This window comes from Hemiscyllium ocellatum, chromosome 7 (assembly GCF_020745735.1).
Source record: "Hemiscyllium ocellatum isolate sHemOce1 chromosome 7, sHemOce1.pat.X.cur, whole genome shotgun sequence".
NCBI lineage: Eukaryota > Metazoa > Chordata > Chondrichthyes > Orectolobiformes > Hemiscylliidae > Hemiscyllium > Hemiscyllium ocellatum.
The window spans coordinates 48,304,739-48,320,263 of record NC_083407.1 but is presented as its reverse complement, the minus strand read 5'-3'; the positions used below and the strand labels follow the sequence as shown (position 1 = coordinate 48,320,263).

The 15,525-nt window shown below is 40.2% G+C and overlaps 1 protein-coding gene across 2 annotated transcripts in view; it reads left to right on the top strand.

Annotated features, from left to right (window-relative positions):
• Positions 1-15,525, top strand: part of cers6 (ceramide synthase 6) — a 259,453-nt gene that overhangs the window by 222,882 nt on the left and 21,046 nt on the right. For both annotated transcript variants that reach the window (XM_060827866.1, XM_060827865.1), the window contains exons 7-8: positions 259-387; positions 6,349-6,455. In XM_060827866.1, coding sequence (XP_060683849.1) covers positions 259-387; positions 6,349-6,455 — 236 coding nt within the window. The remainder of the gene's footprint in view (positions 1-258; positions 388-6,348; positions 6,456-15,525) is intronic.

Below are 15,525 nucleotides of genomic sequence, written 5' to 3'. Positions count from 1 at the left end.
GAAGGAATAAAGTCAAAACAAAAAATTCTGTTAATTTATTTGAGAAAAGCTGAAGAAGTGTGCCATTGGGAGCATTTGTAATCATTATTATCTTGAAGTAAGCATTATATTCCATCAGATACTCAACTAAAAATGAACTGTCAAAATCCTATGATGTTACTTTAATTCTAAGTCTGCAATTGTACGCCATGTAGTGTACTGGAGAGCTGATGTGAAGTTTTCACTTAGTGATTACCTAGCTTTTTCTTCTTGTTTTAGGACTTTGCCATTATGTTTGTGCATCACTTTGCAACAATAGCACTTATAACGTTTTCATATGTCAACAACATGGTGCGTGTAGGAACACTGGTCATGTGCCTTCATGACGCATCTGATTTTCTTTTAGAGGTAAGGAAAGTGTTCATTCCTTTTCCTGGCTACAATCAGTTCTGAAGAATGATCATGGGACACAAAACATTAACTTTGCTTTCTCTCCACAGATGCTGCCAGATATGCTGAGCTTTTTCAGCAATTTCTATTTTTGTTTCTCATTTCCAACATCAGCAGTACTTTTTTTCCGAAGAATCTTGTATGGCTCAAGAATTTTGCCTCTCATTGTTCTATATTCCATTAAGTACAGGCCCAATCTACTCAACCTCTGTTCACAAACAGGCTATCCATACCTACGACTGTATCAGCCAAATGAAACTTCCCTGGACTGATTCCTGTGCCAGTATACCTTTTCTTGGATAAGGCCTAAAACAATTGACAGTTTTCCAGCTGTGATCTGACAAGTGCCTTATATAGTTTCAGCAAAACCGCTCTACTTTCATACTATGTTCCCTTTTGAAATAAAGATCAACATTTTGTTTGCTTTCCCCATCATCCGTGTCACTTTGATGCTAGCTTTTTGTGGTTTATGGGTGAGGAGCCCCAAATCCATCTGTTTTGTGTTTTTTTGCAGTCTTTCTCCATTTAAATAATATGCAGCTCCTCTATTCTTCCTGCCAAAGTGTATAACCTTACATTTTCCCACATTATGGTCCATTTGCCATGTTTTCACCCACTCACTTAATCTGTCAATATCCCACTGCAGACTCTTTGTGCTATCCTCAGTTCCACATACCTTAGTGTCATCTGCAAACGTAGCTATTGCAGACTCACTTTCCTCATCCAGGTCATTAATATTGCAACAATTGTGGCCCCAGCACTAATCCCTGTGGTACACCACAAGTTACAGTTTACTATTCTAAAATCCTCCCTTATCCAAACTCTCTATCTTCTATATTAGTCTTGTATTGATGCTCATATACTACCTCGAACACTGTGGGCTCTTATATTATTAATTTAACCTAATGAATGGTACCGTAACAAATATCTTCTGAAAATCCAAATATATTGCATCCACTGCTTCTACTTTATCCATTGTACTTGTTAGCATCTCAGACAGTTCTAGTAAATTTATCAGCCATGATTTCCCCTTCATGAAGCCATGCTGACTGTGGTTAATCGTATTATCTACTTCTAAATGCTATGCTATTACCTCATTTATAATAGACGCATACGTTTTTTTTGTCTCCTTCCTTCGTTAAATAATGGTGTTACAGTGGCAGTTTTCTAATCCTCTTGAAGATTACTTCCAGTGCATCCACTATCGCTGTACCTACTTCCGCTAATATCCTAGGATGCATCCCATCCTTTAGTGTCCTCTGATGTATCCATCAGGTTCAGGCATCTTATCAAGCATTAGTTTCTCTAACATGTTTTCTGTAGTGATAGTTACAGGTAGTTCTCCTATAACCATAGTTGTGTTCCTGTGCAATGCCATCTAATAGAGAATCATGCAATAGAAATAATGGGGCCGACGGAAAAAATAGCATTGGGCGAACCACCAAAAGTATCAGTAAAACAAAAATAGTTGTTAGCCTCACACAAACGATAGCACAATCGAAGTAAATTTTTTAAATTATATATTTCCATGAAATAATACAGTATAAGTAACAGTTTAAGGGGTTTCTGAATTAAATAATGCTCCATCTGAAATTTTCCAATACTGGCCTGGCTGCTGAATTCAGTGCTATTTAAATGCTATCATGGCTTCTAACTTCCATTTTCAGCTAAGAAGTCACTTCATAATGCAGATAAAGGCATTCGAACAATGGGACTTCTCCTCAACAAGCTTATTCCCAAAAGTATTTCCAAAGAGGAATTTTAAAATGCAGGGTGTTTTCTTTTGGCACGAGTAAAATCTTTTTTGGGGTGTGTGTAAAGAGCTGGGATGCTCTAAACGGCGAGCGGTTTTGATGGGTCTCGGGTTTCAGAGAGAATAAGGGACCGAGACTCTCAAATCCTCCCTCCCCCAAATTCAGACGGAGATTGGGTAATCTTGGAGCAGGCATGACTTGGGTGGGGTGGGGAGAGATGAGGGTCACCAATGGTCCAACCTTAGTTTCATACTTCCCTGCCCTCCTCCCGTCCGCACACATACACCCTCTCTTGTAAAGTCGCCATGTGTTGATAGTTCAGATCGCCAGCAGCTGAGCCTTTGCTTAACAAAATGCCCTGCTTACTCTCCCACAGTCGCTGGACATCGCTGCATTTGCACCTGATTTTGCTCCCTATCCCTCTTTCTCTCTTCCCGCTCCTGCCCCCACCCCTCAATTCCAGTAAGTGTTCCAGCAAAATATTCCATTTTTTTCACATTCCCTGACAGCAGTGGAAGTTGATCAGGGATAGGATTTTTTTTATCAAGTTGGTGGAAAATGATGTGGTATTACCCCAGAAACAATTAAACTGTTAGCCTTGGGAGCAGGTTCAAGAGTGTCACTTTGATTTTCCCACTGATGGATGCAAACAAAACTACCTTCGTTGCAGATAGAAACAAAAAAGTTACAACACAGGTGACAACCTATTGCAATAAATGCACCAGCAGAATAATTCAAAGACGGCTGGTAATTCATGGAATCCCACCATAACCAATGAGAGTTTGCTTTATAACAAAAAGTTTGTAATTCACAAATCAAGTCACAGCCAAATTGGATTTACAAAATGTGCGTTATAGAAGAACTACCTGTATTGTATTTACTTCCTCTCATGTAGCTCCTTCAATATTTAATCATTTAGGTATGCCTTCCATAAGCACCATAATGCAGTGATAATGTTGTTAGCCCGTGCCATCATATTGTGTTCTGTGATTTTATTGGGTATTTTATTTATAAGGATAACTACTTTTTGACACTTTAAAACAATCTAACCACCTGCTCCCCCTGTATTGCTTCAGCTTTTTTTTATTCATGGGGTATAGGGGTCTGCAGCACAGAAAAGGTCTTTCAGTGCATTAAGTCTGTACCAGTCAAAAACAACTACCTAACTATTCTCATCCCATTTTCCAGCGCTTCACCTTTAGTGAAGCCTTGGTATTGCAAGTGTACATCTAAATACTTCTTAAATGTTGTGAATGTTTCTGCCTCTACCACCCTTGCAGGCAGTGAGTTCCAGATTTCTACCATCTCTGAGTTTAAAAAAAAACCTCCAAACCTCTTACCCCTTACCTTAAATCTAAACCCTGGGTCATTGATCCTTCAACCAGGGGGAATATTTCTTCCCATCCACTCTGTCTTTGCCCCTCATAATTTCGTACATCTCAATCATGTATCTGCTCAGTCTTCTCTGTCCCAAGGAAAACAATCCCAATCCATCCAATCCCTTTTCATAACTGAAAAAAAGAACTGACAGTTCATAACTAAGAGATCGGCAAGTCTATTCTTTGGATAATTAGCCATTATAATGTATTGTTGACTTTCAAGTGTTAATTAGTTTCAACTTGGTAGGTACTCCATTTAACTGAAAATGACAGTTTCAATAAATTGTAATAATTGATTGTTTATTTAGTGTGATTTCTAGTTTCTTGGATGATCAGCATTAAGGAATGCTTCATTATTTTGGCATGGAACCTAACACATTTACATTGTTGATATTGGATGATTAGCTATTTAGAGTACATGGAGGGGTGCTGGAGTCATAAAGGTGGCATGGGAAAATGGGCTAGCATGGGACTTGGCTTGGGTTGAGGTATTTGGGAGGCTTTAATCACTTTTGGGAGTTGAGATATAGGCCCAGAAAGTTGAATCAGATTTGGAGATCCCATTCGGGTTTTGTTTTCAGGAGAGTGAGGGGCAGAGTGGCAAATAGTTGAATTGATTGTTTGGTAAATTGATTAGAGGGCAGTGTGCCAAGTGATTTGAGGTATATGTGGATTGAGGGCTAATGTGCCCTGTGGGTGAAGAAGGGCAGTGTGCCAGGTGAGTGAGAGGGTAGCGTGCTAATTGGGTGAGGGGCTAGGGTACCAAATGGGTAAGGGAGGTTGAGTACCTACATGGTTAGGATGGTTGGATCAGCGCTGCTTTGGTAGGTGGAAGTGTTGAGCCAATAGGAAGAGTAGGCGAAAGTGAGGACTGCAGATGCTGGAGATCAGAGTCAAGAGTGTGGTGCTGGAAAAGCACAGTAGGTCAGGCAGCATCCAAGGAGCAGAAAAATCAACATTTCGGGCAAAAGCCCTTCATTAATAAGAGTGTCAAGTCCAGCTGGGATAAGCTGAGGATGTGGGATGTAGGATCAGGTGAGGGGATCATGTTGTGATGTTGTCAAGAAGGGGAGGGAGATAGATCTGGCAAGTCAAGTCAGGGACACAGAACTGGGTCCAGCAGTGTTCGGTTAGTGTTGGCATGTCAGTTTGAGTCAAAGGTTGACAGTCCTTCTGTGTCAGGGCTGCATGGTGCCAGGTCCAATGGTGTCAGGTTAAGGTTAGGTGTCTGAGCATTGTGGGAGGTGAAGGGGGAGTTGACAGTGCACAGTGTTATTGAGTCAGGTCTGTCTAGACCTGGCCTGGATGGGTGTTTTTAGTCAGGGTGGGCTGTTGTTCAGTGCTGTGGTACTGGGTTGGGGAATTGTCAGTCTGATGTGGTATGGTCAGGTCAGGGTTGAGGTTTGGGTTTCAGGGTGCTGTCAAGTCCAATGGAATAGGCAGGAGGCTGGAAGAACACAGCAAGCCTGATGCAGCCTGGCTTCTTGTATTCTTCCAGCATCCTGCCTGTCTACTTTGGTTTCCAGCATCTGCAGCTTGTTTGTTTCTAGTCAAGTCCAGTAAGGCAGGGTCTTAACAAGGGTGTGTTAGTTTGGAGTTTTCAGGGATAGTTGTCAGTTCTAGTGGGGTCAGATTAGAGGATTTGGATCAAGATCATGGGTTGTGTAAGGAGGCAAGATTGTCAAGTCAGGGCATAGAGGGTCAATATGGTTTAGTTGGGGACTATCTGTGATGAGTTAAGGGTTCAGGTTTAATAGCTTTGCAAGAGTTGGAGTAGGTTTTTAATCCTGTAATCTTTCCCTGGTAACCATAAAGTTGAGAGTCTGAGTCCTCTGAAGTATCCTTCTCTAAGGGATTTTTTCAGAGGTTAGATACAAGTTGATTGCCTGAATGAAATTTCAATTTTCCAGGCATTGGGATCTCCAGATGGTCCTGACATAACTGCAGTCTATACCTCTGCAACTATCTAGCAGTTGAAATTTCAAGACCATTGTTTGGAGGACCTAGATGTTCCTTCTAACTGGTCCCTTATTGAATAAGTACACCAGTAAACCCAACCCTAGAGTAAAAATATAAAAATTAGCATGTGTATCACACATAGGGTGGGTGTACAGGTAACAAACCACAAAATTGTACAGTTTGCTTCTTCCTGAGCCCAAAAGAAGATTCATCCCATGAACTCATTATAAATTGTCCTGCTAAAACCTCAAAAACAGCACAATTGATAGTAATTATTTTATAAATTTATTCACAGATGGCAGATTTCGTTTATCAACTAGATTTCTTTTTATGTTTGACTTAAATAGATTTCATAAAAGAGATCCTTTGTCTATAGATTTTCAAAGACGATTGTTAGTTGCTTATTTTATGCAATAAATGGAATTAACCATAAATTAATCAGTCTGTCAGTTCTGAAGCACAAAATTGACTTATTGCTCCTTTTGAAGTGTTATGTATAAGCTCATTTCTTGATTTTCCTGCTTATTCCATTTATATTATTTCATTTTACTGAACTTAATTAGCTAACACAAATCAATATGTCAGTTACTTTGTATGTATGACCAAGAATCATAGATTTTAGTTAAACAAGAAAATATTTCAAAGTTTTTGAGTCCATCACATATAAAGATCCTGGTACAGTAATATTATTTTTCACTAGACACAGATTAATCAATTGCTGAGTCACTTTTGATCTAGTTCAGAACTCTTCTGGAGAGTAGCCTATTCAATACATGCAAATGTTGGTCAGACATTGAAAATCTAAACTATGTTTTCTTAATTCACAGGCAGCTAAAATGGCAAACTACGCCAAGTGTCAAAGATTATGCGACCTCCTGTTTGTAATGTTTGGCTTGCTCTTCGTTAGTACGAGGCTTGGCCTTTATCCAATGTGGTGAGTAAGCTTTCAATCAAATAGTTCAATTTGTTTAACAGGAACTTTTCAGTTCTCACTTTTTCTAGCGTACTGAAAATGTAATTACAACAGAAAAGGAGAGCATTTAGTTAAATAATCTTATTCAAACAGTTAGACTGAAGTGGAGTAAATTTAAAATGAAAGCAATTGTTCCTAATCAATTGAGGATTATTAAAATTATGACTTTTCTTTTGCTTTGGCAAACTGAAGTTTCCTCTTACACATTCTCCCTGTGTCTGCATAGGTTTCCTCTGGATGCTCCGGTTTCCTCCCACAATCCAAAAATGTGCCGGTTTGATGAATTGGCCATGCCAAATTGCCCATAGTGTTAAGAGCATTAGTCAGAGGGCAATGGGTCTGGGTGATTACTCTTCAGAGGGTCGGTGTGGACTTGTTGGGCCGAATGGCCTGTTTCCACATTGTAGATAATCTAAAAACTTTTTCTCTAAATGACTGCCATCTTTTTCTTTAAATATCATATTTCCAAATGTTTCCTCCACACTCATTGAATTATCCACAACAATGAACATTACCTCAGTGCTGCACCAAAGTTGATTAACTAAGTGGAACAACTGTCAGTAATAAGATGTGCCAATTTCTTTGACTGGGCCATTCGTCCCTTTTACCCAGGTGATCCTAGCTCAAGATGAACAAATATGCATCAAAGATGAACCTAAATCAAGTATTAATTAAGATGAGTGTTAGAGTAAAGATCTCATTCATGAGAAGGCAACTTTCAAATGACCTGGTTGCCTTCCTGGACTTTTCAAATGCTTTATCAATTTAATCACTATTTGATAAATTCAGAATGAAATGGAGAGTGATCTTAATATTGATGCTCCTTGCAGAAACACAGGTTAAGGACACTCTGATTTCCCGTAAACGTTCTCTGCTTTCTGTTGCTTAAGACTAAACGTGATCCTTTGACATATTCTTGCTTGCATGAATGCAAGAAATGTTTCAATTCAGACTTCTTTTTCCCTATCCCTCCTTCATAACACTGTCTCCTTAATTTTATTTATCTTCTGAACCTGATAATACCCTTGTCTGTGATGGCGTCTCTGTGAAGCAGTTTAGAATTTCTGTGCTACTAAAAAAGATTGTTTTCGTTGTTCTCCCATTCCAATTCGCTGTGTTTCTTTGTTCTGACATTTTTTTTCCCTGCTTTCATTTGCTGTCATCCATTACTGATCTTAGAATGACAATAGATTGTAGTGAGAAGCAAGTATTTGTCCTAAATAATGTACATGTTAGGGAAACATTCAAGTGTATAGAAACTAAATTAATAATGTGTTCATTATTAAAATTTACCTTTTGCATAATTTATGAGCATAAAGCCACTTTATTCAAGTACATCACCAAGAATGCCTGAGAACTGTTAATAAAATCGATGTTTTTTTTATTTGTGAGTGACCTCCATGGCACTTAATGTGTAAAAAAAATTACTAATTTGCCTTGAAATCTGGCATATCTCAAACACTCTTAAGTTCTTTCTTCATATCATGAAATCTTCAAACAACATATGATAAACTTGTTGAGGTTGAATTTAATTCTTCAGCAACTACCTTTATCATTCCAGTTACACAGTTTCAATAGCTGCCATTGTCTTTGTCAAAGTTCTGAGGTGGTCAGCCAAATCTCTGGCCAATGATTTTGATGGTTTCAGTTTTGAGATCGTTGTGTACAATGAAGAACAAATATCAAAAAAGCAGCAAATAATTATCTTAAAGTTTAAAATCTCAATTCAACATTTGGCTTCAATGATGTATATGACACTTCTGGAAATATTCAATAGAGTTTCTGCCATACACTGACGGCCAGCCATTTATTTACACTTTTTATACAGATTTTTCACAAGAATTTAAAAAGGTACAGCAGCTTCTCAAACTTTTACTGTTGACTTGGTATAGGTATTACTAAAGCTTTTGAGGTAAATCATTTCAGTCAAAATCTAGCCTTCACAAAGAATTTAAAATCGAAAATTGTGACAAATATTATTTTAAATTTGCAACGTCAAAATTAGATAGTCATAGAGATGTACACATGGAAACAGACCCTTTGGTCCAACTCGTCCATGCTGACCAGGTATCCCAAGCCAATCTAGTCCTACTTGCCAGCAACCAGCTCATATCCCTCCAAACTCTTTCTATTCATATGCCTTTTAAATGTTGCAATCATATTAGCCTCCACCACTTCCTCTGGCAGCTCATTCCATACACATATCACCCTCTGTGTGCAAAAGTTGCCCCTTAGTTCGCTTTTATATCTTTCCCCTCTCACCCTAAACCTATGTCCTCTAGTTCTGGACTCACTAACCCAGGGAAAAGACTTTGCCTATTTATCCTATCCATGCCCCTCATGATTTTATAAACCTCTATAAGGTCATCCCTCAGCCTTTGATGCTCCAGGGAAAACAGCCCCAGCTCAGTCAACTTTTCCCGATAGGTCAAATCCTCCAACCCTGGCAACATCCTTTTGAATCTTTTCTGAACCCTTTCATGTTTCACAACATCCTTCCAATAGGAAGGAGACCTGAATTGCATGCAATATTCCAACAGTGGCCTAACAAATGTCCTGTAAAGCAGCAACATGACCTCCCAACTCCTGTACTCAATACTCTGACCAATAAAGGAAAGCATACCAAACGCCTTCTTCACTATCCTATCTACCTGCGACTCCACTTTTAAGGAACTATGAATCTGCACTCCAAGGTCTTTTTGTTCAGCAACATTCCCTAGGACCTTACCATTAAGTGTATAAGTCCTGCTAAGATTTGCTTTCTCAAAATGCAGCACCTCGCATTTATCTAAAGTAAACTCCATCTGCCTCTTTTCAGCCCATTGGCCCATCTGATCAAGATCCCGTTGTAATCTGAGGTAACCATCTTTGCTGTCCACTACACATTCAATTTTGATGTCATCTGCAAACTTACTAAATATACCTCTTATGCTCACATCCAAATCATTTATATAAATGGTGAAATGTAGTGGACCCAGCCCCAATCCTGTGGCACTCCACTGGTCACGGGCCTCCAGTCTGAAAAACAACCCTCCACCACCACCCTCTGTCTTCTACCTTGAGCCAGTTCTGTATCCAAATGGCTAGTTTTCCTTATATTCCATGAGATCTAACCTTGCTAACCAGTCTCCCATGGGGAACCTTGTCGAATACCTTACTGAAGTCCGCATAGATCACATCTACTGCTCTGCCCTCATCAATCCTCTTTGTTACTTCTTCAAAAAACTCAATCAAGTTTGTGAGACATGATTTCCCATGCACAAAGCCATGCTGACTATCCCTAATCCAGTCCTTGCCTTTCCAAATACATGTAGATCCTGTTCCTCAGGATTTCCTCCAACAACTTGCCCACCACTGAGGTCAGGCTCACCGGTCTATAGTTCCCTGATTTGTTCTTACCACCCTTCTTAAACAGTGGCACCATGTTTGCCAACCTGCAGTCTTCCGGCACCTCACCTGTGACTATCGATGATACAAATATCTCAGCAAGGCGCCCAGTAATCACTTCTTTAGCTTCCCACAGAGTTCTCGGGTACACCTGATCAGGTCCTGGGGATTTATCCACTTTTATGCATTTCAAAATATCCAGCACTTCCTCCTCTGTAATACTGACATTTTTCAAGATGTCACCATCTATTTCCCTACTTTCTATATCTTCCATGTCCTTTTCTACAGCAAACACTGATGTAAAATATTTGTTTAGTATCCCCCCCATTGATAGAATTATAGAATCACAGACTTTTACAATAGAGAAAAAGGCCATTCGACCTATACAAGTTCCCGAAAGAGCTTCCCAGCTCATCCCATTCTCCAACCCTGACTCCACAGCTGTCTAAGCATAGCCATAAATAATGCACTGAAACTGTTGAAAGTTCATTGTGTATATACATCCTTAAACCTATGTATTTATTTTTATGTCCTTGTGGATTTTTCTGTAAAACTATTTGTGATGCTCCATGGATCCACCTAGTGTTGAAACAATCCTTCAAGCATAACACAATGTGGAAAACCCTGGCAGCTTAACAAATGGTTTGTTTGACACCAATACAAACAAACAGTGATGGAAAAATCAATGTTACAAATCAGACTTCGTACTATCAAATCTCAAATTAAGTCTGTAATTCTTTATATGGCTACAAATAGTTACATGACTATAGAGCAAGCATTGTTGGAAAGATTTAGAGATCATTAATATCTATTTGTAGATAATTGCCTTCCATTTTAAATATGAGAGCATTTTAAAAAGAGAAGTATATGGAGCAGTTGGATTGTGAAGGTCAAGTAAACTCCTGGAGGATAATGATATTTAAGTAGTTCAGAGAGCTTGTATTGAAAATCTTTCTAAAATCCTGTATGCAATCAAAAGGCACTGCATTAATTGCCTTATAATGTTTCTGGTGTGATACTCAAAAAACAATTCTTGAAATACACACAGCTATTGTCTAGAATGAAATTGAAGGCTGAAGACAGTCACAATGCACAGTCACACCTTCATTTCCCATGAAGTGAGCAGAAAGGTGAAATCAAGTTTGACACACAAACCCCATTTACCTCAGGTGCTTTTAGGGCTGGCAAGGTGTGGGGTCGCTCATAAAGAACATAAAAGCTCAATAAATGAGGCTCTGCAATAGAGACGGTTTGACACAACTTCAGACTTGCCCTGCCATTATATATGGCAGTTGAATTGAAAAGGAAAGGCTGTAACGTTCTCAGGGGATTTTAGTTTGTATCAGTCATTCAAATGAAGTGACTTCAGGTGTTCATTTGAATGGGAAGCCCAACAGCGGGAGGCATTTTAAGAAGCTAGTGCTGGGAGGTGAGGTTTGGTGAAGCGCTAGAATGGAGAGTGAGGAGCCAAGTGCAGAGGTGGGGAGCCAAAGTAGTGCTGGTAGAGACGATAATACTAGAGGGAATTTGTAATTATAATTTGTACAAAGTTAAATTGCCACCATCAAGTAAGAAATTCTAATGAGTCAAGAAATACTTACCCATCTTTAAGCTGAACAAAAATTTCCTGGGAGAAAGTGAGGACTGCAGATGGGGGAGATCAGAATCAAGATTGCGGTGCTGGAGCAGCACAGCCAGTCAGGCAGCATCCATGGAGCAGGAGAATCAATGTTTCGGGCATAAGCCCTTCATCAGGAATGAGGAACTTCCTGAGGCCTATCACTAGTTCGTAACATCAAAAGGATGCATTACTTCACTGGCAAGATGTTGTATGGACTTTACACTAATTTAGTATTTTTTTTAAAACGTGAGAACATTGTACATAGCCTCACCTATCTGTAAGTCAGGTTCAATAATGAGTCTGTCATCTGTTTGATGTATGCTGCATTCTGTTGCAAATGAGAGAGGCATGAACTTGATGGAGCAGTATGAAGGGTACTCAGAATAAAAAGGAAAGGGAGGTTGTTAGATAGTCACCTGAAGGAACTCAGTTACTGCCACTGACTGGTCACTTACTCCATCATAACATAAACATAAATAGCTGCAACAAAATAATTCACACTGAAACACCCCTGTCTCACCATCCATGTTCTGCCCATACTGAGCATTAAGGTGCACAATGAAGAGTTTGTCAAATGTTAACATGTAGCTTGCAGTTCCAGGGCAGAGAAGGTGTTTTATATGAATTGGCCTAGGTAATTTAGTGCTGAAGGCACAGGGAATGCTCTGATATAACTATGGTGTAAATTTCCTCAATTGTGCCTTGGATAATTACCCACCTTGAACTTTTATTGAATGATGTTTCTTGCATCTAGAGCAGAGTTAAATAGTTTGAGTGCTCCTGGAAAATCACAGCCAGTCAGGCAGCAAAGGAACAGGAGAATCGACGTTTCGGACATAAGCCCTTCATTGGGAATGAGCCTAAGTTCTGATGAAGGGCTTATGCCCGAAACATCGATTATCCTGCTCCTCAGATGCTTGGTAGAATTTGATGCAATGAGCTTATAAAAATAGAGACGGGTGGGAGCCATTTGGCTCTTCCAGCTCCTCCATGTGATCTTTTTTAGTTATGCAATTCCATATCAACAAGTCAAAATTAGTCAATCCATTCTATTTTCTTTTGAAAGATGAAATTGGTGTTTTTAAATGAAAATTGAAATCAAACTTGCCAGTGGTAGCGATGGCATTATGACCTGACGGATTAAATCTTAACAGCAATTTATGTGACAGGAGATATTACAATCTAACCTATTGAGTGTATTACATCATGAAGCTTGTTATCTCTCCTTATTATAAATACTCAGCATTCTGTTGCTTTATTGAAATATGTATCTAAGTTTAACTCATTGGCTCAAACTCCTTGAAAAGAATGGCATATAGCTCTGTATGCAATTGCAAGCTCTGAGTGATATTGTTTCTTGGGTCAAGACCACTGACAGTATGATGTGGTCTGAGTGCATCCCTGCGTGTTAGCTCAGGAATGTATCCCATAAAGACTGGCTTCTATTTGAGACAGATGTCTTGAAATTTATAAGCAGAAAGTGAGGACAGCAGATGCTGGAGATCAGAGTTGAAGAATGTGCTCCCGGAAAATCACAGCCAGTCAGGCAGCATCCGAGGAACAGGAGAGTCGACATTTCGGGCATAACCCTTCATCAGGAATGAGCCTCATTTCTGATGAAGGGCTTATACCCAAAACATCAATTCTCCTGCTCCTCGGATGCTGCCTGACGTACTGTGCTTTTCTAGCACCACACTCTCAACTCGTGAAACTTATTAGCAAATCTAACTCTTTACACTGTTTTAAGTTTCGAGACTTATACACAGTCTGCATTCCAAGTTTACTAATGTTACAGCAACTTTACATGACTGTAACATTACATATAGCTGACAAACTGACTAACTACATACTGCACTGAAGACCATCAAAGGTGAAGAATGGACATTTATACTGGAATGTCACATGTCATACTGTTATCTAACTGTTTAACAGGTAGGCTGTCTTTCATGAACTGATGTACTCATAAAGTAATCCTAATTTTTCCTTTAAAGAATATAAATCTATTCCTCATAAACATATGCGAGGATGTCATAAGCCTATAAGACATGGGAGCAGAAATTAGGCCATTCAGCCCATTGAATCTGCTCCGCCATTCAACCATGGCTGTTAAGTTTCTCAACCCCATTGAACTGAATTGAATTGAATTTATTGTCATGTGTACCAAGGCACAGTAAAAAGCTTTGTCTTGTGAGTAATACAGGCAGGTCACATAGCTAAATAGCATAGATAAGTAAATAATAGGTAAACAGCAGCAAAAGCAAAGACACAGGTACAGGCAAATGCTCAGAGTTTGTGAGTCCATTCAGTATTCTAACAACAGTAGGGTAATAGCTGTTTTGAAACCGGCTGGTGTGTGTGTTCAGGCTTCTGTACCTTCTCCCCGATGGTAGAGGTTGTAGCAAACCACTGCCAGAGTGGGATGGATCTTTGAGAACGCTGGCGGCCTTTCCTTGACATCGGATGGATTCTATGAATGGGAGTTTGGCTTTTGTGATTGTCCGGACCGAGTTCACCACTCTCTGTAGCCATCTCCAACCTTGAAAGGTACATTTACCATACCAGGTAGTGATACATCAAGACAGAATGCTCTCGATGACGCACCTATAAAATTTGGCAAGAGTACTCGCTGTCATGCCAAATTTCCTCAGCTGCCTGAGAAATAAGAGATGTTGTTGGGCCGTCGTAATCAGTGCATCCACATGAAGAGTCCAAGAAAGCTTGATGTTGATGGCCACTTCCAGGAGCTTGACACTTTTCACTCATTCCACCTCTGTGCAGTTAATGTGTAGGGGGGTATGAGTAACATTCCGTTGAAAGTCAATAATGAGTTTCTTGGTTTCATTTTCCCACTTTCTCCTCATCACCTTTGATCCCCTTAACAATCATGAACCTATCTATCGCTGTCTTAAATATACTCAATAACCTGGCCTTCACATCCTTCTGTAGTGATGAATTCCATAGATTCAACACTCTCTGCCTGAAAAGATTTCTTCTCATCCCCATTCTAAGGGGTCTTCCCTTTACTGTGCCCTTGAGTCCTCGTTACTCCTGCTAATGGAAACATCCTCCCAACGTCCACTCTATCCAGGCCTTTCAATATTCTGTAAGTTTCAATTAAATCCCCCCTCATCCTTCTTAACTCAATTGAGTTTTGACCCACCGTTCTCAAATGTTCCTCATACGTTAAGCCTTTCATTCTCGTGAATCTCCTCTGAACACACTACAGGGGCAATACATCTTTCTTGAGATATGGGCCTAAAATTGCTCACAGTATTCTAAATGTGGTCTGACCAGAACTTTGCAAAGCGTCAGAACTACATTCCTCCTTTTATATTCTAATCCTCTTGAAATAAATGCCATCATTGTATTTACCTTCCTAACTACTGAGCTGAAAAATGTGTTGCTGGAAAAACGCAGCAGGTCAGACAGCATCAAAGGAGCAGGAGAATCAACGTTTCGGGCATAAGCCCTTCTTCAGGAATGGGGAGGGTGTGCCAAGCAGGCTAAGATAAAAGGTAAGGAGGAGGAACTTGGAGGAGGGGCATTGGGAATGCGATAGGTGGAAGGAGGTCAAGGTGAGGGTGATAGGCCGGAGAGGGGTTGGGGGCGGAGAGGTCGGGAAGAAAATTGCAGGTCAAGAAGGCAGTGCTGAGTCCAAGGGTTGGGACTGAGAAAAGGTGAGGGGAGGGGAAATGAGGAAGGTGGAGAAATCTACATTAATCCCTTGTGGTTGGAGGGTACCTAAGCAGAAGATGAGGCGCTCTTCCTCCAGGCATCGTGTTGCCATGGTCTGGCGATGGAGGAGTCCAAGGTCCTGCATGTCCTTGGCGGAATGGGAGGGGGAGTTAAAGTGTTCAGCCGCGGGGCAGTTGGGTTAGTTGGTGCGGGTGTCCCAGAGGGAAGTGAGGGGGGAGGTGTGGCGCAAGTTTTGCATTTCATGCAGTTGCAGGGCAATTTCCCCTCAGACGTGGTTGACGATGCCCTCCACCGCATCGCCTCCACTTCCCGCTCCTCCGCCCTTGA